This window comes from Aureococcus anophagefferens (genome assembly GCF_000186865.1).
Source record: "Aureococcus anophagefferens unplaced genomic scaffold AURANscaffold_8, whole genome shotgun sequence".
Classification (NCBI taxonomy): domain Eukaryota; class Pelagophyceae; order Pelagomonadales; family Pelagomonadaceae; genus Aureococcus; species Aureococcus anophagefferens.
The window spans coordinates 678,993-704,635 of record NW_008705568.1 but is presented as its reverse complement, the minus strand read 5'-3'; the positions used below and the strand labels follow the sequence as shown (position 1 = coordinate 704,635).

General features: G+C 72.4%; 8 protein-coding genes across 8 annotated transcripts; 6 read left to right on the top strand and 2 right to left on the bottom strand.

The window, feature by feature from the left end:
• Positions 1-1,225: 1,225 nt before the first annotated feature.
• On the top strand, positions 1,226-7,486 carry AURANDRAFT_71546 (hypothetical protein; the record flags this gene model as incomplete). The annotated part of the gene is made up of 4 exons (XM_009038530.1): positions 1,226-3,267; positions 4,336-4,407; positions 5,427-6,185; positions 6,351-7,486. 4 exons carry the CDS (start codon positions 1,226-1,228, stop codon positions 7,468-7,470), a joined length of 3,993 nt encoding a protein of 1,330 aa, XP_009036778.1.
• A 241-nt stretch (positions 7,487-7,727) lies between these two features.
• Positions 7,728-8,162, top strand: AURANDRAFT_8699 (hypothetical protein; the record flags this gene model as incomplete). Its single annotated transcript, XM_009038439.1, has 3 exons — positions 7,728-7,770; positions 7,852-7,992; positions 8,038-8,162. Coding segments are annotated over 3 exons (309 nt in total), but the record flags the coding sequence as incomplete, so codon positions are not given.
• Positions 8,163-8,578: 416 nt separating this feature from the next.
• Positions 8,579-9,379, top strand: AURANDRAFT_26082 (hypothetical protein; the record flags this gene model as incomplete). Its single annotated transcript, XM_009038531.1, has 1 exon — positions 8,579-9,379. One exon carries the CDS (start codon positions 8,579-8,581, stop codon positions 9,377-9,379), a length of 801 nt encoding a protein of 266 aa, XP_009036779.1.
• A 1,653-nt stretch (positions 9,380-11,032) lies between these two features.
• On the top strand, positions 11,033-15,236 carry AURANDRAFT_63843 (hypothetical protein; the record flags this gene model as incomplete). Its single annotated transcript, XM_009038532.1, has 2 exons — positions 11,033-13,593; positions 14,399-15,236. 2 exons carry the CDS (start codon positions 11,033-11,035, stop codon positions 15,234-15,236), a joined length of 3,399 nt encoding a protein of 1,132 aa, XP_009036780.1.
• A 6-nt stretch (positions 15,237-15,242) lies between these two features.
• AURANDRAFT_25560 (hypothetical protein) lies at positions 15,243-17,135 on the bottom strand (the record flags this gene model as incomplete). The annotated part of the gene is made up of 2 exons (XM_009038282.1): positions 15,243-15,939; positions 16,123-17,135. 2 exons carry the CDS (start codon positions 17,133-17,135, stop codon positions 15,243-15,245), a joined length of 1,710 nt encoding a protein of 569 aa, XP_009036530.1.
• Positions 17,136-19,965: 2,830 nt separating this feature from the next.
• Positions 19,966-21,132, bottom strand: AURANDRAFT_63842 (hypothetical protein; the record flags this gene model as incomplete). The annotated part of the gene is made up of 1 exon (XM_009038281.1): positions 19,966-21,132. One exon carries the CDS (start codon positions 21,130-21,132, stop codon positions 19,966-19,968), a length of 1,167 nt encoding a protein of 388 aa, XP_009036529.1.
• Positions 21,133-21,370: 238 nt separating this feature from the next.
• On the top strand, positions 21,371-23,823 carry AS (hypothetical protein; the record flags this gene model as incomplete). The annotated part of the gene is made up of 5 exons (XM_009038533.1): positions 21,371-21,448; positions 21,513-21,634; positions 21,722-21,980; positions 22,181-23,035; positions 23,164-23,823. The coding sequence occupies 5 exons, from the start codon at positions 21,371-21,373 to the stop codon at positions 23,821-23,823; spliced, it is 1,974 nt and encodes a 657-aa protein (XP_009036781.1).
• A 771-nt stretch (positions 23,824-24,594) lies between these two features.
• Positions 24,595-25,068, top strand: AURANDRAFT_25619 (hypothetical protein; the record flags this gene model as incomplete). Its single annotated transcript, XM_009038534.1, has 1 exon — positions 24,595-25,068. A coding segment is annotated over one exon (474 nt), but the record flags the coding sequence as incomplete, so codon positions are not given.
• Between the last annotated feature and the right edge of the window lie 575 nt (positions 25,069-25,643).

The following is a 25,643-nucleotide window of genomic DNA, read 5'->3' as shown; positions in this document are numbered from 1 at the left end:
ACGGCATCGACGTCGGTTCCTACAGCACGCCCAGGTTCGTTGATCTCGACGGCGACGGCGACCTCGACCTCGTCGTGGGCGAGCAGGACGGCACCCTCAACTACTACGAGAACGTCGGGTCCGCGACGTTGCCGAGCTACGAGGCCAGGACCGGCAACGAGAACCCCTTCGATGACATCGACATCTGGAATGGCTACAGCGCGCCCGCGCTCGGCGACGTCGACGGCGACGGCGACCTCGACCTCGTCGTGGGCGCACTCGACGGCGCCCTCTACTACTTCGAGAACGTCGGGTCCGCGACGTCGCCGACCTTCGCGACCGTCGCCGGCGCCGCGAGCCCCTTCGACGGGATCGACGTCGGTGACCTCAGCGCGCCCGCGCTCGCCGACGTCGACGGCGACGGCGACCTCGACCTCGTCGTGGGCGAATGGGACGGCGTCCTCAACTACTACGAGAACGTCGGGTCCGCGGCGTCGCCGAGCTTCGCGGCCGTCACCGGCAGCACGAGCCCCTTCGACGGCATCGACGTCGATTCCTCCAGCAGGCCCGCGTTCGTCGACCTCGACGGCGACGGCGACCTTGACCTCGTCGTGGGCGAAAGGGACGGCGTCCTCTACTACTACGAGAACGTCGGGTCCGCCTCGTTGCCGACCTTCGCGGCCGTCACCGGCAGCGCGAGCCCCTTCGACGGCATCACGGCATCGAAGTCGATGACTACCCCGCGCCCGCGTTCGTCGACGGCGACGGCGACGGCGACCTCGACCTCGTCCTGGGCAACAACGACGGCACCCTCGACTACTATGAGAACATCCTGGAACCGCCGACGGCCGCGCCGACGACCGCGGCGCCGTCGAAGACGCCTCCGCCCGCGCCGGTGCCGTCGCCGACGACCGCGGCGCCGTCGAAGCCGCCTCTGCCCACGCCGTCGCCCCTGCCCCCTCATTTCGTCGACGGCAGCGCGAACCCCTTCGACGGCATCAACGTCGGTTACTTCAGCACGCCCAGGTTCGTTGACCTCGACGGCGACGGCGACCTCGACCTCGTCGTGGGCGAAGACTTAGGCGCCCTCTACTACTACGAGAACGTCGGGTCCGCGGCGACGCCGAGCTACGTGGCCGTCACGGGCAGCGCGAACCCCTTCGACGGCATCGACGTTGGTCTTTACAGCGCGCCCGCGCTCGCCGACGTCGACGGCGACGGCGACCTCGACCTCGTCGTGGGCGAAATGTACGGCACCCTCTACTACTTCGAGAACGTCGGCTCCGCGACGTCGCCGAGCTACGCGGCCAGGACCGGCAGCGCGAACCCCTTCGACGGCATCGACGTCGGTTCCAACAGCGCGCCCGCGCTCGCCGACGTCGACGGCGACGGCGACCTCGACCTCGTCGTGGGCGAAATGTACGGCGCCCTCTACTACTACGAGAACGTCGGGTCCGCGACGTCGCCGAGCTACGCGGCCAGGACCGGCAGCGCGAACCCCTTCGACGGCATCGACGTCGGTTCCGACAGCAAGCCCGCGCTCGTCGATCTCGACGGCGACGGCGACCTCGACCTCGTCGTGGGCACATACGTCGGCGCCCTCTACTACTACGAGAACGTCGGGTCCGCGGCGTCGCCGAGCTACGCGGCCGTCACCCCCATCTCCAGCTCCTTCGACATCATCGACGTCGGTAGCTGGAGCGCGCCCGCGCTCGTCGACGTCGACGGCGACGGCGACCTCGACCTCGTCGTGGGCGAATACGACGGCGTCCTCAACTACTACGAGAACATCCCGGAACCGACGGTGCCGTCGCCGACGACCGCGGCGCCGTCGCCCGGCACCCCCGAGACGACGCCTCCGCCCACGCCGTCGCCGACGACGCCCGCGCCGTCGCCGGGCACCGCGGATCCCACGCCCTCGCCGACGACGCCCGCGCTGTCGCCGGGCACCGCGGATCCCACGCCCTCGCCGACGACGCCCGCGCCGTCGCCGGGCACCGCGGATCCCACGCCCTCGCCGACGACGCCCGCGCCGTCACCGGGCACCGCGGATCCCACGCCCCCGCCGACGACGCCCGGGCCGTCGCTCGCGTCGCCCGTCCCGACGCCCTGCGACCCGCGCCACGCCGCGTGCGTGGGCGGCGACGGCTGCGGCGCCTTCGATAGCGAGTCGTCGTGCCTCTACGCCGTGGCGACGGACGGGGCGACGTGCTACTGGCTCGGCGGCTGCGACGACGACGCGTTTCCCCGCGACGACGACGACGGCCCCGACTTTGACCCGACGGCGGCCTGCGGCGGATTGTCGGGAGACCTCGCGGCCGACACCGTCTTCAACGACCTCTACGCGTGCGTCGTGGCCGCGGGCGTGGACCCGGGCTCCTTCGACGACGACGGCGCCGCCGCGGACGACGGCGCCGCCGGCGGCCTCCCGACGTGCGCGTCGATGCAGGCCGAGGTCGACGTGGGCTGCGGCCAGGGCGTGCAGTTCGGCCCCTGCGCGTCGGAGTTCGAGGCCTACTACGTCTGCTCCATGGACTACATGGCGCTCACGTATTTGGGCGAGGACTGCGGCTTCGCGTGTCCCTCGAGCCCGCCGCCCCCGTCGCCCCGGCCCACGGCCGCGCCGATGGCGCCCACCTACGAGGTCGCGGGCACGATGGCCTTCGCGGGCGTCTCGGTCGAGGACGCGGCCGCGCACGAGGACGTGTTCGTCGCCGCCATCGCGGGCGTCGCGGGCGTGCCGCCGGAAGACGTGTCGATTACGTCCTTCGCCGCCGCCGCCCGCCGGCGCCTCGACGAGTGCGAGCCGTGCGACGGCGACGCCGGGTGCGGCAACTTGTACACCGCGGACGACTGCGCGAACGCCGCGGAGGTGCTGGGCGACCCCGGCAAAGTCTGCGCGTGGACGCCGTGCGACGAGGAGGGCGGCGGCGATACCGCGGCCGTCTCGGTCGCCTACGCGATCCGGTCCGCGACGGCGGACACGGCCCAGCTCTGCGTCGACGCGCTCGCGGCGGCGACGGGCGACGACGTCGACACGGCCGTGGTCGCCGCCGCCGCGGCGGCGAGCGCCGCCGACGTCTTCGAGAGCGTGACGATGACCGCAAAGTCGGACGCGACCGCGGCCGCGACGACGACGGAATCCGACGGCGACGACGACGGCGCGGAGGACGCGGGATTCCCCGCCGTCGTCGTCGCGGGCGTCGGCGCCGCCGTGCTCGCCCTCCTCGGCGGCCTCGTCGCCTACGTCGGCTGCTCCTCCAAGGGCGCTCCTCGAGGCGCGCTCCGGTGGAACCGGCCCGTATCCGAATTCACCAGCCAAAACCCCATGGCCAAGGACGTGCCCCGGGACCTCTAGACTCCGCCCGCTCGCCGTTCCCCCCGCCGCTCGTTCCCCGCGCACGCGTCGCCGATCCCCGCACGAGCCGTCGTTCCACATCCGCCCGGTTCACCCGTTACTCGTTCACGCTCCGCGCCGCGAGCGGGGGCGGCCGGGGCACGGGGGCGTAGGCCCGCTCCAGGTCGCCGACGGCGACGTTCGCGAAGTCGATCGTCGGATCGACGCAGACGTCGCAGGCCGCGCAGGTCGCCCGGTCGCAGCGGAGGGACTTTCGCGTGAAGATATTCCAGCCGAAGCAGTTGGCGCCGATGCCGGCGACGACGACGGCGCCGCCGACGAGCACCGTGTCGACGTGGCCCTCGAGCTCGACGCCGTAGACGACGCGCTCGAGCGACGGCCGCGCCGGGCCGAGGGCCGCCGCGCGGACCCAGCGGCCGCCCGCGAGCGCCGGGTGCCCCGGCGTGAGGCGGCAGCCCGGCGCGACGTCGACGACGTCGACGACGCCCGCCGGCGACGCCCAGATCCGCGCGACGCGGCGGTGGCGCTCGCCCCGCCGCCGCGACCCCGTGCGCACGACATCCCCGGCCCGCAGCTTGCCCATGGTCCGCCGCGCCTCCGCGCCGCCCTCGAGGACCGTGAGGACGCAGTCCGCGGCGAGGCAGTTGCAGCAGTCGCTCGAGCTGCAGCCGCCCACGCAGCCGCCCGCGCCCGTGTAGTTGTAGTGCCTGCAGTCGGGGTGGGCGTCCGGCGCGTCGCATTTGGAGCACCAGGAACCGCAGGTGCAGTCGCTCTTGCGGTTCGGGCAGTAGGTGCCTGTGCCGAATCCAACCGCTGGTTTGGGGGGTCCTGACCAAACTTCAGAACTCTCTAGCTCGATCAAATCCAAGTCGATTCGGCTGATTTTTGGACGAATCGAGTGCTCTCGTCGAGTTCTCGAAGCACAGCGAAAGAGTCTGGTCCAAATCGTTCGATTAAGTGCACATTGAAGTCGGTTTGAATATTTGATTTCCACACAGATGGGTGCAAAAGGGGTTCGCGGGCCGCGGCGGCGTCGCGCGCATGGCGAAGGCCCAGATGGCCTTGAGGAGGTCGGCCTGGGCGCAGACGAGCGCCGACGGCCGGGCGTCGCGGCGCCGCGCCGGGCCCCGGAGCGCGGCGAAGGACTGGAAGGCCTCGCGGCCGGGGAGGCGCGGCGGCCTCTCCGGCGGCGTGAAGAGGTGGCGCGTTCGTTTCCGTTCCGCCGCGCGGTCGTCGATGGCCTCGAGCGCGCGCCAGTGGGCCTCCCACGCGTTGCGCTCCGCCACCCAGACGGCGCGGGCGCGTTCCCGCCGCTCGCGGTCCGCGCGCTCGACGGCGGCCTCGGCCGCCCGCGTCGCGCGCGACGCGGCGGCGCGCGCGTCGGCCGCGTCCTGCGCCGCCTCGGCGCGCGCGCGCTCCGCGACCTTCACGGCCGCCGTCGCCGCCGCGGCCTCGTCCGCCGCGCGCCGCGTCCCGAGGTACCGCCGCGCCGAGGCGACGGCGGCCTCGGCCGCCGCGCGGTCCTCGGCGAGCCGGCGCCGCGCGGCCGCGGCCGCGGCTTCGGCGGCGGCCTCGGCGGCCGCGCGGTCTTGGGCGAGCCGGCGCCGGACGTCGGCGATCGCCGCCTCGGCGGCCGCGCGATCTTCCTCCAGCCGCGCTTCGTCGGCGGCGAAGATCGCAGCGGCTACGCGGGGTCCGACCAGATCCGCGAGGAGGCGCGTTTCATGCGGCTCGTCCGCGACGGCGACGGCGACGCCGTCGACGCCGTCGCTCACGACCGACTTCTTCGGCGAGCAGACGACGATCTGGCGCGGGGTGATAAACTTCTTACGCACGGGGGCGGCGCTCATAGCGCGCACGGGCTGCCCTAATCTTCGGGGCGCATCGGGCTCTCCGGCCAAGATTGTTGATAAGTGCAAGCCGCGCCAAAAACTGCCGCCCTGCAATAATCGCCTCTGGCAATTTTCTCCATCGGCGTCGGCGCCGGGCTATCTGCAGCGCTAAAGAGGCGCGCGCACCCTCTGCACGATATGAGCAAGATCGCCGACGCGCGCGCCGCGCGGCGCGACGAGCCGGACTACGGCATCAGGATGCCCTGGGGCTTGTTCCTGGGCTCGGTCGTCGTCGCCGCGGCCTGCGTCGCCTACCCGGAGCTGCACCACCTCTACCGCACGGTCAAGTGCGTCGTGCCCGGGGACCGCATCACATCCTTCGAGGCGCAGCGCGGCGACGGCGGCTGCTGGGCGGCGTTCAACGTCAGCGTCGGCGACAGCTGGGACGCGGGCGCCGGCGCCGTCGCGGACTGCCTGGGCGCGTGCGGCGGCTGCGGCGCGCTGAGCGCGCGCACGCGCTGGACGGTCCACTGCGCCGAGGACGCGGCCTGCGCCTGGTACGCGCGCACGAGGCGCGGCCGGCGGCCGCGGACGTGCGGCAAGGGATGGAAGGCGTACTTCCAGGACCTCGTCGTCGTCGGCCTGTTGGGCAAGTGCCAGCTCGAGGCGGCGGACTACATCCGCGCCTTCGTGCGCCTCCCCGGCGACGCCGAGGCCGGGCCGACGCCGCCGGGCCGCGTCCTCGACGAGCTGCCGTGCGAGTACCCGCTCAACCACCGCTGGAAGGTCAAGCGCGGCAAGAAGGAGACGCTCTACGCCTTCATCCACAACCAGACGGAGCAGTTCCTGCGGCCCTACGTGGCCGCGGCGGGCGAGGCCCTCGCGCCGGTGACCGGGCCCGTGCGCGCGGCGACGGCCGCGGTCGTCGACAAGCTCCAGCCGACGCGGGCGCCCGCGCGGTCGCCGCGCCAGGTCCCGGCGCCCATCTACGACAAGCCCCGCGTCTTCGACGACATGTGAGAACTTGCTCCGGCGGCGTAAGATTTTGGTGGGCTTCAACAAGGCTTCACCGAATTCGAACACGACAATTTTGCACAGGCATGAGATCTAGGCATGAGGCAGGGGGCTTAATCGCGCGCAAGAGCAGCCGATGCATGCGCACCGGTAGCACGTGCTAAAAGAATGAAGCGCAAGCGGGTCGCAACGCTGGAGCCCGGCGTCTACCGGCGCGAGGCCGAGTTCGCGGACCCGGACGACTTGCAAGCGTTCCGCGTCGTGCGCACGCGCGCGGGCGGGCTCGTCATCTTCGCGCTGCAGACGCCGCAGCTCACGGAGACGCAGTCGACGACCTACGGCGGCGGCGGCGGCTTCGCGCTGCTGCGCCGGGACTTCGCCGTCCGCGACGGCCGTTCGATCGTCGACGCGGCGGACCACTCGCGCTGGACGCTCGCCGCGCCGCTCGACGCGTCGTTCTACTTCCGCGGCGACGATTTCGGCGCGTTCGCGGCCTGCGTGCGGGCGCGCGGCGTCGCCGTGTTCAAACGCGCGCTCTCGGCCGCGGAGGTCGCGGAGGCGCTCGACGGGTGCTGGTCGTGGGTCGAGCGCGCGTCGCCCTGGCGCCGCGGCGACCCGGCGACCTGGAACGCGGAGGGCACGTGCTTCTCCGAGCGGCACGGCGTCTGCTTCGTCGCCGGCCAGTGCGAGGGCAGCTGGGCCGCGCGGTCCGCGCCCGGCGTGCGCGCATGCTTCGCGGCCGTGTGGGACGGCGCGGACGACCTCATCGCGTCCATGGAGCCCCTCATCCTCTGGCGGCCCTGGCGCGACCCGTCGGACGCCGCGCGCACGGCGGGCGGCTGGCTCCACTACGACGACGACGAGGCGTGCTACGACGGGCGGACGACGGTGCAGGGCCTCGCGGCGCTCACGCGCCACGGCGCCGCCGCGGGCGGCTTCGTCGTCGTCGCCGACGGCGAGGGCGGCGACGACGCACCCGTCTGGCGCCACGTCGCGCTGGACCCGGGCGACCTCGTCTGCTGGACGTCGCCGACGCTCCACGGAAGCGAGCCGGGCTGCGACGCGGCGGCCTTCGACGACGGCCGGCTGCTCCGCGTCGCCACACCCATCTGCATGGTCCCGCGCGCCGCGGCGTCGCCCGCCGCGCTCGCGGAGCGGCGGCGCGTGCGCGCGGCCGGCGGCACGACGACGCACCGGCCGCACCGGCCCGACCTGCGCTTCGCCGAGGGCCTGGATCCGCCCGCGGCGCCGCGGCCGCTGTCGCCGGAGGCGGCGCGCTTGCTTTAAACGTCGCTCTTTCCTCTGTTACTGTGCACGCCGTCACACAGAGCTCGAGGGCTGCGCGCAAGAAGTGCACGTTTGTGTTCAACTTAGCAGACGAATCAATTCGCTGTGGACAAATCATATTCGCCTCTCGCCTCCTCCAATCGCCTCGCGCCGTGCGAAGCCTCGTCCGCTGCCCCCTTCGACGGACCATGGCCGACGCGCCGCCTCCCGGCTTGCCGACGCTCGGCGCGCCCGCCGCCCTGAGCGGCGCCCTCGCGGACTTCAAGGAGCAGGACCGGTTCCTGCCCATTGCCAACATCGGTGCGCCGCCCGCGAAACCGTCCCCATCCCCGCGCGCGCTTGCCCCCGCGCCGCCGCGCCGCGACGCGGCGACCCGCGCAGCGCGCATCATGAAGGGCAACCTGCCGGACAACGCGAAGATCTCCAAGGACGCCAAGGAGATCGTGCAAGAGTGCGTCTCCGAGTTCATCAGCTTCGTCACGTCCGAGGCCAGCGACAAGTGCGCCGGCGCGTCCCGCCGGCGTCGTTTGCAGTTTACGGAACGCGCCGCGACGACCCGACGCGCAGGCGACAAGCGGAAGACGATCAACGGCGGCGACGTCCTGACGGCGTTGCAATCGTTGGGCTTCGACAGATACGACGAGCCCCTGCGCATCTTCCTCGAGAAGTACCGCGAGAAGGTCAAGCTCGAGCCCGACGCGACGAGCGCGCGCGCGAAGCGGGCCCGCAAGGTGCGTGCCGGCCGCCGCGCGCGCGCGCGCCGCGAGACCCTCGTCGCCGCGAACCCCGCCCCTCTTCGTAGGACGACGACGCCGCGCCCGCCGGCGACGCCGCCGCGGTGAACCTCCTCGCGCCGACGTCCCTCGCGCCGCGGCCGCCGACGATGCCGCCGACGTCGCCGCCGGCGCCGGCGTCGCCGCCGCGGCCGTCCGTCGCGCCCGTCGTCGCGGCGCCCGCGTCGCCGGCCGTCGCGTCCGTGCTCGACGCCGTCCTGCCCGCGCCGCCCCTCTCGCCGACGCAGCCGACCTCGTTTTAAACGGTCGGTGAGCGAATCGTTGAAGCAAAGTTGAAGGCTCGGAGCAGCACGAGCAACACCTCAGGCACGACGATGCTGCTCCACGCGCGGCGCCTCGTGGCGCGCCGCCCGCTCCGGGCCGCGCTCACCCGCTGCTCGTCGTCGTCGCAGGACGCCTTCGACGACCACAAACCCGTCGGCCAGCGGACGTCGAACTACCGCGGCCACCTGCCCACGAGTCCGCTCCAGAAGGCCTTCGCCGCCGGCGCGTCGGCGCTGCAGGCCATCGCGAACCCGGAGCGCGCGGACATGGTGGGCCTGCTCGGCGAGGTGACGGGCCGCGTCGCCCTCGAGCGGCTCCGCGACGAGCTGCGGGCGAGCGCCGAGGGCCGCGAGGTCCTCGCGCTGCGGCCGATCGTCTCGACCGCGGACGCGGACGCGGCGCGCCTGCGGGACGCGTGCGCGCCGGGCACCTTCGGCCGCGCCTACGGCGCCTTCATGGGCCGCCACGGCTTCGACGCCGACGACCGGTCGCCCGTGACGCTCGTCGACGACGAGGAGCTCGCGTACGTGCTGCTCCGCTACCGCCAGGTCCACGACTACTGGCACGTGCTCTTCGGGCTGCCGCCGTCCATCCCCGGCGAGCTCGCGCTCAAGTGGTTCGAGCTCGTCCACACGGGCCTGCCCGTGGCGGCCTTCTCCGCCGTCTTCGGGCCCGTGCACCTGAGCGGCGGCGACCGCGCGTTCCTCCGGGACGCGATCATCCCCTGGGCGCTCGACGCGGGCAAGCGGGCGAAGCCGCTCCTCGCCGTCCACTACGAGGCCCACTGGCACACGGACCTGGCGCAGCTGCGCGCGGACCTGCGCGTCGTCCCCGCGCCGAAAGGCGGGTGAGGCGTGACTAAATTCCCGCGCGCTACACCGGCGGCTCCGCGAGGCTCACCTCGAGGAGCGCCGCCGCGTCGAGGGCCGGCGGGTCCGCCGCCGGGGGCGCCGGCGCGAGGAGCGCGTGGGCGAGCGGCGCGGCGCCGAGCGGCGCGGGCGCGGCGCCGAGCGGCGCGTCCGGCGGGACGGCCGCGGCGACGACGACGGCCGGCGCGGCCGCGAGGGGCGCGGCCGGCGGCGGCGGCGACGCGGGCGCCGCGGCGGGCGCGTCGTCGTCGTCCGCGGCCGCGCCGGGCTTCTTCTTCGTCAGGTCGACCATGCCCTCGTCCTTGCACTGGGAGCACTTCGTCGCCTTGCCGCCCGGCAGGCCGAAGCGCACCTGGCGCTCGGAGCCGCAGGCGCAGAGCTTCGTCGTCAGGTTGACCATGTCCTCGGTCTTGCACTGGATGCAGTTCGTCCGCTTGCCGTCCTTGAGGCCGAAGCGCCGCGCCTTCTGGGAGCCGCAGGCGCACTTGCCGCCCCAGGCCTCGTCGGGCTTCTTCGAGAGCGACAGGTTGACCATGCCCGGCTTCTTGCAGTCGATGCAGTTCGTCCGCGCGGACCGCTTCTTGTCGCTCGGCGCCGGCGCGACGTACGCCGGGTCGTCCTCGGGCCGCGCGTAGCCGAAGCGCTTCACCTTCTCCGAGCCGCAGGTGCAGAGGCCCGTGGACGGCCGCAAATTGACCAGCGTCTTGCCCGTACTCGCCATCGCCTCGTCCTTGCACTCGACGCAGTTCGTCGCGGGCGAGCCCTTCTCGCCGTAGCGCGCGTCCTTGCCGCTGCCGCAGGAGCAGACCTGCGATGGGAAAACGCGTCGCAACGGTTTGAAGCGCGCGCGCGCGAAAAAACGGACGTTCTCGACGCCGTTTTACGCGCGCGCGTCATGTCCTTCATCCCTTTGGTCTTGCACTTGTCGCACGCGACGAGGCAGACCTTCTGGTCCCGGATGTAGCCGTAGCGCATGCCGTGCTTGCTGTCGCAGTTCGTGCACTCCTTCCAGTCGCCGCGCTTGCGCTTCTTCTTGGCGCTGTCGCCCGCGGACGACGCGCCGGACGCGCGCCGCGCCTTCGTCGCGGAGTCGGCGGCCGGCGGCGCCGGCGCCGCGAGGGGCGGCGCGACCGCGAGCACCGGCGCGGCGTCGGCGGCGACGTCCGGCGGTGGTGTGGTTTGGAGGCCGAGGGTCGGCGGCGGCGCGGCCAGCCCGACGGCCTCGGCCATGGGGGCGGGCGGAGGCGGCTCGACCAAGCTCATCTCGACGGCGGCAGGGCGGGCGAGTCCGCGCGTTCTGTCAGCGCTGCGCCGCGCGACCGAGACTGAATTGCGATCAGATCAGAGTGTGTATGGTGAAGAGGATAGGGTAGGCAAAGGGGAGGCGGCGCGCCGGAGACGACGTCGATGTTGGCTCTTTCGCCTTGCAGGCGAGCCGCTGCGGGCTTGTCGAGCGATGCTTTGCCTCAATGATGAAGGTGCAGGTGCAGCCCGAGCGCTGCATGGAGCTTTCATTTCCCACTGAGCATGCCACGAGCGCTTAAAGAGCGCTAGCATGGAGCGCTCATTCCCACTGAACATGCCACGAGCGCTTAAAGCGATGCAACCAGCAAAAGCGTAAACGCACACAAAACGATGATGCGGTCGCACAACAAGGTCTACGCGGCCGGCGACGCGCCGCTGCTCCTCGACGTCGTCCAGCAGCCCGGCGTGACCTGCGAGGCCGTCGCCGCGGCCGCCGCGCGCAACGGCGACGACGCCGTCGACGCCCACGGCGCGACGGCGCTCCACCTCATCTGCGCCAACGAGCGCGCGACGCCGGCGCTGCTACGCGCCGTCGCGGCCGCGCTGCCCGAGGCGTCCGTGCGCGCGAAGACGACCGCGAGCCACCCGAAGCTCGGCGGCAAGTACAACGGCGCGGGCTCGACGGCCTTCACGGCCCTCGTGCGGAACCGCACTGCGACGCCCGCGCTGCTCCGCGCGCTCCACGCCGTCGACGACGGATTGATCTCGATGCGGACGGACAACGGCACGACGGTCTACCACGACCTCATGCTGACGCCGCGGCCCGACGACGCCGAGCGGGCGGCCCTCTTCGAGTGCATCCACGAGCTGGCGCCGGACCTGGTCCGGGTGACGCACAACTGGGACTACACGCCCCTGCACCAAATCTGCTGGTGCTGCGGCCTCTTCGACGGCACGCGGCCCGAGACGATCGAGGCGCTCTACGGTCTCGACCCGGCGGCGCTCCGGCGGCGGGACTGCGACGGGCGGACGCCGCTCCAGAGCATCTACGAGAAGCGCGCGCCGCTCCGCTGCCTGCGGGCCGTCGCGGCGCTGGAGCCGGACCTCGCGGCGGACCACGGCCTCACGGCGCTCCACCTCGCGTGCGCGGCGCGCGACGCGACGGCGGCGGACGTCGAGGAGGCCATGGACGCCTGCGCCGCGACCCTGGACGCCGTCGACTACGCGGGCCTGACGGCGCTCGCGCGGCTCCCGGCCAGCGGCGCGGCGCGGCTCCGGGACGAGCGCGCGGCCGACGGCCGCGAGCACGAGCTCCTCGCGGCCGCCGTCGTCGCCAAGGCGCCGGCCGTCGCGCTCCGCGCCTTCGGCGACGCGTCCCTGCTCCAGGTCGCCTGCCGCTGCCCCGAGGCCGCGCGCAAAGCCGTCGCCGCCGTCGTCCGGTCGCGCGCGCGCGGCGACACGGACACGACGCAATCCGTCGACGAGGCCCTGCTGCCGGAGATCCTGCACGGCCTCCAGGGCGTCGCGCTGGACCACGCCTGCGCCGTCGACCTGTTGCGGGACGTCGTCGACAGCGTCAACGCGCGGCCCGGCGCGGTCGTCGTCATCGTCTTCGACCAGCTCTGCAACGCGGCGCTCTGCGTCTTCTACGCCGTCGCGGCCTACGACCTGCGCGCCGCGGCGCCGGCCCGGCGGCGGCTCGCCGTGTCGTCCGCCGTCGTCGCCGTCGTCGCGGCGTACCAGGCGCTCCGCGAGGTCCTCGCGTTCGCCGCGATGCGGCGCCTCGGCGCGCAGCGGCGCTACGCGGACGACGGCTTCGCCTACGTCAAGTGGCTCTGCTTCGCGTGGGTCGGCGCGACGTTCGTCGTGGAGCGGCGCTCGCGGCAGCTCGACGTCGTCGCGGCCTGGGGCGCGCTGCTCCTCGCGACGCGGCTCCTCGTCGACCTCCGGCAGCTGTCGATGCACCTCACGCGCTTCATCGTCGCGCTGCGGATGACGCTCTTCGACTCCGCGGCGTTCCTGCTCGTGCTGCTGATCGCGCTCGTCGGCTTCGGGGAGGCGCTCTACTTCCTGATGGCGCCCGGCGGCGCGCCCATGGGCTTCGCGTACGACGCGGGCTCTGGCGGGGACGACGGCGCGCCCGACGACCCCTACGCGTCGCCCCAGGGGATGATGATGAAGATGTACGCGATTTTACTGGGCGAGTTCGACGAGGCGCAGTACGTCAACGACTGGGCCTTCGTCATGTTCGTCGTCTTCACGCTCGTCGGCGTCATCATCCTGCTGAACCTGCTCATCGCCGTCGTCTCGGACTCCTACGAGAACGCGCAGGCGCGGTCGCGCGTGCTCTTCGTGCGGAGCCGCCTCGAGCTCGCCGCGGGGCTCGTCGCCGTCTTCCCGCGCCGCTTCCTCCGCGACGCGGGCCTCGGCCAGGCGCGCGGCGACATGCTGCGGCTGCTCTGGGGGCCCAAGTTCACGACGCGCCTCGGCGGCGCCGAGGAGCGCGTCGGCGGCGTCCGCGCGTTCCTCGGCGAGAAGCACGGCTACGGCGCGGGCGGCTGGGCGCTGCTCGCGTGCTCGTGCACGGTCTTCCTGCCCGCGGTGGCGCCCTGGGCCCTCGCGCGCTGCTGCGCGCGCGTCTGCGGCGGCGACGCGTCCTGGACGAACCCGGAGCGGCTCCTGGCGACGCCGGACCCGTCGCGCGACGCCGACGAGTGGCTCGGGAGGCTCGGCGAGATCGAGCGCGCGCTCCGGCGCCGCGGCGAGGCCGTCGACGCCGCGCTCGAGGCCCAGTCCGCGGGGCTCCGGGGCCGCCTCGAGGAAAAGCTCGAGGCCCTCGAGTCGAAGCTCTACAAGCTCGACGCGACGAACCACGCGCTCGAGTCGAAGCTCGACGCGGTCCTCGCGAGGCTCGCCGACCAGGGGAAGCGGCCGCGGGAGGGGGACCTCGGGTAGTTACTTAGGCCTTGCCGGAGACCGCGTCCTTCGCCTTGCCCAGGGCCCCGGAGACGCTGTCCTTCGTGCTCGACGCCGCCTGCGCCCAGCCGCGCGCGGCCCAGCCGAGGCGCGCGCCGACGACGCCGCCGACGGCGGCGCCGACGCCCGCCGTGCGCAGCGTCGCCTTGGCGGCCGCGAAGGGGCCGTTGCCGGGGTCGCCGCCGTCGAACGCCGGGAGCGACACCTTCGGCAGCGCGGCGCCCTTGGGCAGCGGGATGTCGGGCAGCGGGATGTCGGGCAGCGGGATGTCGGGCAGCGACGCGCCGATGGTGTCTTGGGCCGATTTTATGGGCGCCATGGCTTGCGCGACGGCCGAGTCTTTCGCCTCGAGCGCCGAGCTCTTGGCGGCGTCGATGGATTCTTGCGCGGACTTGATCGGCGCGAGGACCGTGCCGACCGCGCTGTCTTTTGCGGCCAACGCGCTGTCTTTGGCGGCCTCGGCCGACGACTTCGTCGCTTCGATGGCGTCCAACGCGCTGGTTTTGGCCGCTACGGCGGCGTCGAGATTGTCGGTAACCGAAGATTTGATTGCCTCGACATCCGGCAGCTCGAGAGCAATGAGATGCGAAGATTTGAATGCCTCGACATCAAGAGCAATGAGGTGCGTCGCGAGGTCGCTGAAGGCGTGGAGGCGGCTTGCGCGTGAAATTGGTGCAGTCCGTGGTTGCTGGAGAGAGTTGACGACGGCGAACACGACCGCTACGCCGAGCAGCTTTGCTCGAGCCATGCCCAGATGCTCTTTGTTGAGCTTCGGATGAGGTCGACGGTGAAGACGGAGAGCGCCGCACTCTCAGCGCTGCGCCACGACGCGAACGACGCCACGGCGTGCAACGACGACAACAGTTTGACGACGGGACAAAAACCCCGTCGTCACAACGAAACCGACATGACCGACACCGTCGAAATCACGCGCGACGCGCCGCTGTCGGCGTCGCTCCAGGCCTTGACGGAGACCTACCCTGATGCGCCCGCGGCGGAGCTGCGGCGCTTCGCCGACGCGCGGCCCGACAGCCAAGAGGGCGCGCTGGCCTTGTACGCCAAGTACCTCGCCTGGCGCGAGGCCGACGGCTCCGCGGCCGCGCTGGCCGAGGCCGCGGCGCCGCTCGGCGGCACGATCAGCGAGGGCTTCGCGAGCCTCGGCCCGAAAACGGCCGGCGACCGCGTGCTGCTCGTCGAGGGCGCGCGCTACGACAGCGCCTTCGACCACGCGGCCTACGTCGCGCTGCTCTGCTCGCACATGGACGCCGCCTGCGCCGCGGCCGACGCCAATCGCGTCGTCGTCGTCGTCGACTGCCGGCCCTGCCGGGGCTGGCCGAGCCCCGCGGGCTGGTCCTTCCTGCCGCTGCTCCGCGCCATCCTCGGCACGGCCCCCGACTGCTACCCGGAGCGCCTGCGCACCGTCGTCGTCTTCCCGGTGCCGTACTGGGCGGCGATGATCATGAACACCGTGACCGCGCTGCTCGACCCCGTCACGCGGGACAAGATCGCGCTCGTCGCCGGCGACACGGACGTCGACACGCCCTGCCCCGCGGGCGTCTGGGACCACGTCGCCGCCGACGCGCTCCCGCCCCGCGCGCGGTGCCGCCGCCCGCCCTAGGGAGCGTTACGACTTCCAGAGCAGGAGCTTGTCGCCGTCGCCAAAGGACGCGACGACGTTCCGGTGCGGGTGCACCGCGAGCCCGACGACGTCCTTGGCGTCGTCGATGGGGCAGCAGCGGTCGAGCGCGGCGCTCTGGACGTGGAAGCAGTAGAGGACCTTGTCCTCGCCGAGGCAGTAGAGGTAGTCGCCCCTGGGCCGGCTCAGCGCCGCCGCGACGAAGTCGCAGCCGGGCTTCCGGAGCGCGTGCGCGGCCTCGGACGGCGGCTTCGCGGGCTCGTCGCGGCTCGAGAACGCGGCGACGGCGACGCCCGTGCGCAGGTCCGCGAGGACGGCCGTCGGCGACTTGTCGACGACGAAGAACTTGGACTCGGAGCCCGGCTGCTGCAGCACCGCGACGACCGCGCGCTCCTTGTCCGCGACCGCGCGCCGCTCGAGCTTCGCGAGGGCCTTGGGCGGCGAGAAGGTCGACACGGTCTCCGCGGACCGCGGGTCCCAGACGCGCACCGTGCCGTCCGCGGAGCCCGAGACGACCGCGTCCGACGATTCGCCGGAGCTCCGCAGGTAGGCGACCGCGGACACGGACCCGCCGTGGCCCCGGAACTGCTGGAGCGTGCGGCCGCTCTTGAGGCCGTGGGACCGCACGGCGCCGTCGGACGACGCCGTCAGCAGCTGGCTGCCGTCGCGGGACCACGCGACCGCGCTCACCTGGGCAGGAAACGGGTGCGACGTTCCCGACTTCGAGGGCTCCTCTCTCGGCCGTTTTCCACTCGTTTCGGCTGATTCTTGGACGAACGATCAGCTCTCGGAGCGCTCTCGAAGCGCGGACGCTTTGTTCCGGAACAATCGCGCGCGGGACACTCACGTTGAAGCGACGTTGAATCACCTTTCTTCCGCCCCGGCGCTCGCGGCCTGCTGCTGCGCCTTGGGGAACTTCCGCGCGCACTGCCCCGTGGCCAGGCGCCAGACCTTGAGGCACCCGTCGCGGTCGCCGCTCGCGAGCGCCGTGCCGTCGAGCGACGGCGCCAGGGCGAGGACGGGGGCGTCGTGCATGAGCAGCTCGTCGTCGCGCTGGTACGGCAGGTCCGTCCTCAGCCGGCAACTCGCCGGGTCCCAGAGCTCCACGAAGCCGTCGGAGCTGCCCGTGATGAGCGCGCTCCCGTCGGGCGCGAAGGCGCAGCACAACGGCTTCGAGCCCGCGCCGAGGCGCACGGCGCCCGCGGCGCGCTTCGGCGGCCGCTCCTCCTCGGACTTCCGCGAGAGCGGGTCGCCGGCGTCGCCCCGGAAGACGTCGACGCGGCGGCCGCCGGAGCCGCGCAGGTCGCCGCAGTGCGCCTGCCAGCGCAGGGCCATACCCAACAAACTCACGAGGCGGCCCGGCGCGACGGCGCCGACGGCGCCGGCGACGTCGTCCGCGACCGCCGCGCGGCGGCTCTCGCGCGTCTCGCCCCGGGGCCAGGGCGCCTCGCCGCCGTAGCCGCCCGTCGCCGCGGCGCGGCCGACGGCCCGCTCGAGGCGCAGGAACCGCTCCGGCTCCGCGCCGCGGAGCTTCTGGAGCGTCTTGTGGCGCAGGAGCTCGCGCGCGACGTCGCCCTCGCCGGCGTCGCAGAGCTCGTAGCACGCGTGCTCGTGGACGGCCGCCGCCGCCTCCGCCGGCAGCTCCACGCTCGCGAGCGCCGGCAGCACGGCGTCCCACCGGCCGGACCGCACGTCGCCGACGAGGCGGCCCTTGGCCTCGACGGCGTTGACGAGGACGCCCGACTCCCGCTCGAGCTCCGCGGCGCTCGAGCTCAGGCCGTGCTCCTTGAGGAACTGGAGCACGAGGCGCACGACGTCGCTCGCGTCGATCTCCACGCTCCCGATGCCGATGTCCGACGCGATGAGCGGCGCCGCGGCCATCGCCGCGGCGTCGCTGCTCGCCTGCGCCGTAGCCATCGTCCACGGCTCGCTCGAGCTGATTCGCCACAGGGAGCGCGCGCCACCACCGCCGCCGCGACGACCATGTCCTTCTCCCGCCTCTCGACGACGGCGCTGCGCACGCTGCGCGCCCCCGGGGTCGCCGCGACGCGGCGCGCGGCCCCGCGCGCCCTGCTGCGCCCCGGCGTCATCCGCCTCCTCAGCGACAGGGCGCCGCCGCCGCCGCCGAGCGCGCCGCCGCCGCCGGCCGAGGTCGCCGCGTACGAGGACCACGAGTGGGTGCCCGTCGTCGACCCGGAGAGCGGCGGCACCTACTACCACAACCCCATGACCAACTGCGTGACGGCCGTCGGCGTCGAAAAGCCCGCCTGGGAGCCCGTCGAGCACGAGGGCCAGGTCTACTGGTGGAACGTGCAGACCGACGAGACGACGGCCGTCGGCGAGGCCTGCCCGGCGCTCACGCCGCCGCCGGGGCAGGTCGCGCCGCAGCAGCCCATGCAGGGCGGCATCATGGGCCAGCAGCCGCAAGGCGGAAGCGCGATGTCGGGCCTCGGCGGCGTCATGGCCCAGGGCATGGCCTTCGGCGCCGGGTCGTCCATGGCCCACGCGGCCATCGGCTCCATGATGGGCGGCGGCTCGAGCGCGCCGCCCGAGGAGCCCGCGGGCGGCGGCGGCGACGACTGGGGCGACGTCTAGGGCGGCCGCGGTTTGGCGGCGTAAGGTGTTACGCGGCGGCGTCGGGCCAGTGCGCGGCGAGGACGGCCGGCGGCGTGTCCTCGACGACGCCCGGTTCCGCCGCGCAGAGCCAGACCGTGAGCGCCCAGCGCGCGTCGCCCGGGCCGTCGCACCGCGACACCTCGGCGACGTCGTGGACGAGGCGGTCGGACCAGAAGCAGACGAAGGACCCCGGCGCCGGCGTCACGGACTCCACCACCCGGTCCTCCGTCGGCGCGTAGGCCCGGAACTCGCCGCCCGCGGGGCAGCCGGCGAGGTAGAGGATCGCCGTCAGCAGACGCGGGTCGTCGCCGCCGCCGTTGTCGATGTGCTTCGGGTAGGCCGCGGCGACGGCGTCGCAGACCGCGAGCTTGTTGGTCTGCTCCTGCTCCGAGAGCTTGCGCAGGGACGGCCCGGCGTTGACGGCGCCGCCGAGCGCCTTCGTGAGCGCGACGACGTATTCCGTGAGGCGCGGCGCCATCGCGTACGTCGACCCGCCCAAGATCTGCGTCGACCGCACGCCGGCCTTGTCGTAGGCCACGGTCCGCGTCCCGTCCCAGCGCGTCGACTGCGACGGCACGAGCGTCGCGTCGAGACCGCGCGCCTCGCCGGCCATGGCCGCGACCGCGGCGGGGTCGAGGAAGTCCTCCGCGGCGAAGAAGCTCCCCGTGCCGAGCGCGTCGCGGATCGCCGGCGCCCGGGCGGCGACGGCGGCCTCGACGATGGCCATGTGCACCTCCGGCGTCACCGCCGGCCGCGGCGGCGGCGGCGCGTTCTGCGGCAGCGTCGGCAGCGGCGGCTGCTTCTTCACCTTCTTCTTCTTCTTCGTCGCGCCGAGCAGGCGCCGCTGGGCCAGCGGGTGCGCGGGAGCCGCCAGCAGCGCGACCATGGCGTAAAAGCGCATCGTGGCAGCGGTGCGACGGGACGACGACGACGACGGGGTCGGCCTGCAGCCTGCGGCATCATTGTTTCAACGTAAGCGTGCGGCGGCGCAATGGAGGCGCTGGAGGCGCGTTTAGGGGCAGCCCCGCGCCGAGTTTAAGGCCGCCGTTTCGCTCATGCGCCGGGGCCTCTGGGACGACGAGCTCCGCGCGGGCGTGCGCTTCCGCCGGAGCGACGGTCGTTCCCTCTGCGCGGCCGACGCCTGCGAGTATCTCGCGGCGCGGGCCATCCACCCGCGGTCCCGCGCGCGCGACCCCCTGGCCTTCTCGGCGCGCGTGCTCGCCTTCGAGTCGAAGCTCGAGGGGCGCGACGGCGCCGCGGCGACGGCGCGCTTCCTCAAGGTCGCGGGCTTCGCGGGCGTGCCGGGCCCGGCGCTCTGGGAGTTCCGGCGGCAGCTCCAGGCGCACGCGACCGCGCTCGCGCTCGCGCCGCCGGACGCGCCCGAGCTGGACTTCGCGTCGACGGTGTATCCGCCGCCGCCGCCCGCCGCCGCGCCGGAGGACGCGACGATCCCGGCGGCCTGGCGGCCGTCGGACGAGCTGCGGCGTCGCCTGCCGACGCATCCCTTCCCCGCGGCGGCCGGCCCGATCCTCGACTCCTTCGTCGTGCTCCCCGGCTTCCTGGTCGTCGGCCCGAGGCCGACGGGCGACGCGCTCCGGAGGCTCGGCGCCTACCGCGACGTCCTCGCGACCGGCGACGGGCGCGGCGACGGCGCGGTCCGGGCCCGCTGCGCGCGCCTGGAGCGAGCGCTGCTCGACGCGGCGCCGCTCTACCTCTCCGGCGACGGTCTCGGCGCGTGCCTCGCCTACTTTTTCGCGCCGTCTACGGCCTCTCGGCGGCCGCGGCGGCCGCGACGCTCCGGCGCCTCGAGGCCGCGGCCGTCGGCACCGCGCGGCGACCGCCGCGGCGCGACGACGCCGCCGCCTGCGCGCGCCTGCTCCGCGACGACGCCGGCGCGCGGCGGCCCGCGGCGCGCCGCGACGACGCGCCGCCGGCGGAGGACGGCCTGCTCCGCGCGGCCTTCGAGCTGGGCCAGGCGGAGCAGCGCGAGGCGCTCCACGCGGGGCCGCCGCGGGTGGGCGTCGGGCGATAAGCGTTAGGAGGTGCGTCTCTACGGCGAATGCGCCGGTTTGGGGCTCCCCGCGGGCACGCGCGCCTAGAACATCTTAGAGGAGGGGATCGCGCCGACGTTGTCGTGGAGTTGGACGAACTTCGAGTCCGCGTTCATCGAGTGCTCGACCTCGTCGAGCCATGTCTGCGTCTTCTCCGTCTCGCTGGCGACGGCGTCGTGCGCCTTGCCGAGCTTCGCGAGCACGACCTCCTCCGGGAGGACGGACACGAGCGTGAAGATCGCCGCCATCTTGAGCATACCGATCACCGAGTGGATCTGCAGCGCGTTGCGGAGCCAACCCAGAGCCATGGATGGGTGGTGGCGGGCCCGGAGGTTGATCATCAAGTTGAAGCCCGGGTCCGTGTAGACGATGTGGGTCCAGAAGGCCGGGAAGTAGACGAGGTCCCCCGCCGACGAGACGACGTCGTAGTGGTCGATGGTCTTCATGAGCTTCGTCATGCCGCGGCTCGGCAGGATCCTCGAGACGGCCATGTTCTCGAAGCTGCTCTCGTCGCTGGGGACGCCGTGGGCGCCGAAGGTCGCCGGGTCCCAGAACTTCCACCGCTTGACGCCCGCGAGCTGCACGGCGACGGAGCCGTACCAGGGCGCGCTGTGGGCCTTGGCCGTGAAGCGCTGCTCCGTCAGGTTCGTCGTGAACATGTTCCCGAACAGGCAGTTCTCGAAGATCTTGTCGAAGCGCTCGGGCTCGTTGAGCATGGGGCGGAAGTGGTCGTAGGTCCACGAGTTGTCGAAGAAGAGCGCTTTCGTGCCATTGCTCAACGACTCGACCCCCTCGACGAGAGGCTCCTCCTGCGATCCCGAGTGCTTCGTGAACTTGGAATTCCGCAGGTAGTCGTCGGAGTCGTCCGGGCCCTCGCCGATTTCGCGCGTGAGCACCGTCGCCTTGTCCAGGGCCTTGAAGTCCGCGTAGAGCTGATCGAGGGGGCTGTGGCTCGGCAGGCGGATCTTGTAGGGGTAGGGCATGCGGAACGACGCCGAGCCGCAGGCCTCGACCATCTCGAAGGGCACGTAGGCGAAGTCCTTCGGCATTTGGATGTGGGCATCGACGGACCGCTGGGTCATCACGAGCTGCTCCAGGAGGGTGCAGGCGCCCGTAGACGACAGAGCCGCGCGCCGCTTCATCGCAAAGCCCGCCCCCACGGCGACGGCCAGCGCGGCCAGCATCCAAGGCAGAGCCGCGCGCCGCTTCATCGCAAAGCCCGCTCCTACGGCGACGGCCAGCGCGGCCAGCATCCAAGGCTTGGCAAAGGCACCCATGGCTCCCAATTCTTTCTTGGGCAGCATCAGCGGCGAGTTCTCTCTCTTGAAGCTAGCCATGACGCCCTAATAACCATGGAGGCCACAGGGTTGCACATCGCTGCAGCACCGCAAAGAGCAGGGCACTGCTCCGCGTCGCAGCGCGGCGCCGCGCACCCACTTCTTCGGCACGATGTGCGGCATCCTGGGCATCTTCGACGTGCCTCCCAACACGTCTCAGAGCGAGCTCCGCAAGAAGCTCATCGAATGCGTCCGCACCCGGCGTCCCGCCGCCCGCCCCCCCCCGACGATCGCCGGACGCATCCGATCCACAGGCGCGGCGCCTGCGCCACCGCGGGCCGGACTGGAGCGGCTACCAGCTCCTGAGCCGCGCGCCCGAGGGCGCGGGCCTGAAGAAGTCCGGGAGCGGCACGCTGCTCGGCATCGGCGCGAACTCGTCCTCGGAGTCGCTCACGCGGCGCGCCGCGCGCGTCCGCCCCGGAAAGGCACGGACCCGTCGTGAACACCCGTCAAAAATTCGTAGGCTCACGATCTCCGAGGGCGGCGCCCGCGGCAAGGCGCAGCACGCCATCGCGCACGAGCGCCTCGCGATCATGGACCCCGAGAGCGGCGCGCAGCCGTTGTTCGCGGCCGCGCAGCGCGGCCCCGACGGGACGGTGACCGTCGAGGAGGCGTCGGTCATCGTCGCCGCCAACGGCGAGATCTACAACTACAAGGAGCTCTACGCGGAGCTCGCGGCCGACGGCTTCGCCTACGCGCCGAAGACGGGTAGCGACTGCGAGGTGCTCATCAGGGCAGGACAAGGGTGATTCAACGTCGCTTCAACTTGAGTGTTCCGCGCGCGCGCGTTTCGTAAACAGCACCCACGCTTCGAGAGCGCTCCGAGAGATGATCGCTCGTCCAAAAATCAGCCGAAACGAGCGGAAATCGACCGAGATACGAGCCTTTGAAGTTGGGAATTTCGCACCCTTTTCCTGCCCAGGTGCTCATCCCGCTCTACCTCAAGTACGGCCTCGAGGGCGCCTGCGCCAAGCTCCGGGGCATGTTCTCCTTCATCCTCTACGACCAGCGCACGGGCTTCTACGGCGCCGCGCGCGACCACATCGGCATCACGTCCCTCTACATCGGCCGGGGGCCGGACGGCTCCGTGTGGATCGCGTCCGAGCTCAAGGCCATGGCCCGCGACTGCCCCTCGCTCGAGCAGTTCAAGCCCGGCCACTGCTGGCGCTCCGACACCAAGGACTTTGTCGAGTGGTACACGCCGGCGTGGCGGTCCCTCGAGGGCCTGCCGGCGGCGCCGTGCGACTACGGGAAGCTCCGCGAGGCCTTCGAGAAGGCCGTGGAGCGCCGCATGATGTCCGACGTGCCCTGGGGCGTGCTGTTGAGCGGCGGGCTCGACTCGTCGCTCGTGGCGTCCGTGGCCCAGCGCTTCCTGAAGAAGAAGGTCGCGGCCGGCGCCGGCCAGTGGATGTCCGCGCTCCACTCGTTCTCCGTGGGTTTGGTCGGGTCGCCGGACCTCGCCGCGGCGGCCAAGGCCGCGGCCCACATCGGCACGATCCACCACCCCTACACCTTCACGCTCCAGGAGGGCCTCGACGCCGTCGCCGAGGTCGTGCACCACCTCGAGACGTACGACGTCACGACGATCCGCGCGGCGACGCCCATGTTCCTCATGGCGCGCAAGATCAAGGCCATGGGCGTCAAGATGGTGCTGAGCGGCGAGGGCGCCGACGAGATCCTCGCGGGCTACCTCTACTTCCACAAGGCGCCGGACGGGGCAGCAAAAGAGGGCGAAATTCCCAACTTCAAAGGCTCCGATCTCGGCCATTTTCCACTCGTTTCGGCTGATTTTTGGACGAGCGATCATCTCTCGGAAGAGTCTCGAAGCGTGGATGGTGTTTCTGCAACGCGCGCGCGCGGAACACTCACGTTGAAGCGACGTTGAATCACCCTTGTGCTGCCCAGGCGCCGGACGCCGGCGAGCTCTTCGCGGAGCTCAAGGACAAGGTGAAGCAGCTCTACATCTACGACTGCCTCCGCGCGAACAAGTCGACCATGGCCTGGGGCGTCGAGGCGCGCGTGCCCTTCCTCGACGCCGACTTCCTCGACGTCGCCATGTCCATCGACCCGCGGGAGAAGATGATCGACGTCAAGGCGGGCCGCATCGAGAAGTACATCCTCCGCAAGGCCTTCGACGTGCCCGAGGACCCCTACCTCCCCAAGGAGATCCTCTGGCGCCAGAAGGAGCAGTTCTCCGACGGCGTCGGCTACGGCTGGATCGACGCGCTCCGCGACCACGCCGAGGCCCACGTCAGCGACCACCAGTTCTCCGTCGCGCCGCACCGCTTCGCGTACAACACGCCGCGGACCAAGGAGGCCTACTACTACCGCCAGATCTTCGACTCGCTCTACCCGTCCCTCGCCGCGGCCCAGACCATCCCCGAGGGCAAGTCCATCGCGTGCTCGACCGAGCGCGCCTTGAAGTGGGACGCGTCCTTCGAGGGCCGCGCGGACCAGTCCGGCCGCTCCGTCGGCGTCCACGTCGCCGCCTACGACGCCTCCTTCGACGCCGACGCCGACACGAAGAAGGCCGTCGGCCCGGGCGACGTCGGCGTCGCCTTCTAGGCCGCCGGGAGCGCCGCGGCCGCGAAACCCACACACCACTGTCCCCCCGGGGGAGCGAACCGCGCCCCCCTGCCCCCCTTCCGGCGGCCTATTTAAGCGTGCTGCCGTCACGGGAGCCGCCTCGGCCGCGCGGATTAACGCGCGGACGGCGTCCAACGGCATCATCCACCTCAAGTCCTACCTCAATTTCTCAACTCGAGATCTGGACACCGTGCCTAAGCTGGGAGATCGCGCGGCCTCGTTCGTCGGGCAGGACGCTTGGGACGGCGCGCGGCCTCGTTCGTCGGGCGGGACCATGGTCTCCTTCTCCAAAGAAACTGTCATTGCGACGTCCGCCGTCGCCGTCGGCGTCGCCCTGCTGGCGAGGAAGGTCCGCGCGCTCAGCGACGCGAAACACGCCACCACGGCCTTCGCCGAGCGCGAGGACTGCCACCTGACCCTGCCCGGCCCGCACCCGCTCTTCCCCGAGTTCGAGGTCAACGGCCAGGGCCTGCGCATCTTCACGCGCGCCTGGGCGCCGGCGGCGGCGCCCAGGGCGACGGTGCTCCTCGTCCACGGCTTCGCGGAGCACTCGGGCCGCTACGGCGCGCTCGGCGCCGCGCTCGCGGCCGCGGGCTACGCGGTCGTCGCGCTGGACCACCAGGGCCACGGCCGCTCCGAGGGCTGCCGCGGCCACGTCGAGCGCTTCGCCCACTACGTCGACGACGTCGCGCAAATCGCGCGGCGCCGCTGCGCGCCATCCACGCCGCGGCGAGCGGCCGCGTCGCGAACCTCCGCGGCGTCGCGCTGTCCGCGCCCGCCGTCGAGCCGGACCCGGAGATGGCGACGCCGCTCCTCGTCTTCCTCGCGCGGAAGCTCAGCAACGCGCTGCCGAAGCTCCAGCTCGACCCCCTGCCCTCCAAGTACCTCTCGCGGGACGCGACGGTCATCGAGCAGTACCTCAACGACCCCCTCGTCTACACCGGCGGCGTCCGCGCGCGCTTCGGCGCGGAGATGCTCGACGCGATGGCGGCCTGCTTCGACCTCGCGAAGCGCGAGTGCCGCGGCGTGCCGCTCCTCCTCCTCCACGGCACGGGCGACCGGGTCATCGACCCGGGCGGCTCGACGCGCCTCTGCGACGCCTGGGCCGGGCCGACGCAGCTCGAGCTCCTGCCCGGCGAGTTCCACGAGATCTTCAACGAGCCGGGCCGCGAGCGCGCCTACGGCCTCCTCGTCGACTGGCTCGGCGCGACGCTCCTCGCGTGACGCGCCTAATTCCGAACCCCACCACGAGCACGGGGAACTTCGCGAATGCCGGCCCCCGTCGTTACCACGCGGCCACGTCCCCCGCTCGGGAAACTTCGTACTGCCAGTGGCTGACGTCGTTCAGCGCCATGATCTCCGCGGCCCAGATCTGGATCTCGAGCTGGATGGGCGCCTTGAAGGTCGTCGGCTGGAAGCTGCAGTTCAGGTGGAAGTTGAAGGGCTCCTGTCCCTTGCCGAGCTTGTTCTTCAGCCGCAGGATCTTCAGGGGCCTCCGCGGGTCGTCCGGGTCGCCCCTGAGCGCGCGGTACGTCTTCCAGAAGGCCTCGGCGTCGTCGCAGACGACGGACGCTCGGAGCGAGTCGCCGATGAAGGCGGCGTAGGGATAGTTCCCGGCGCCCTTGAGGCGCTCGTAGCCGTCGACCTTGGCGGCCATGCGCGTCGTCTTCTTGATCGACACCTCCGGCGCGCATTTCAGGAGGCATCGCGAAAATGCGGAGCCGGCGGCGGCGGCGCCGTCGCCGCCGTCGCGTCGCTCCGTCTCGGCGAGGGTCGCCGCGCCCGCCTCGAGCGCGCCG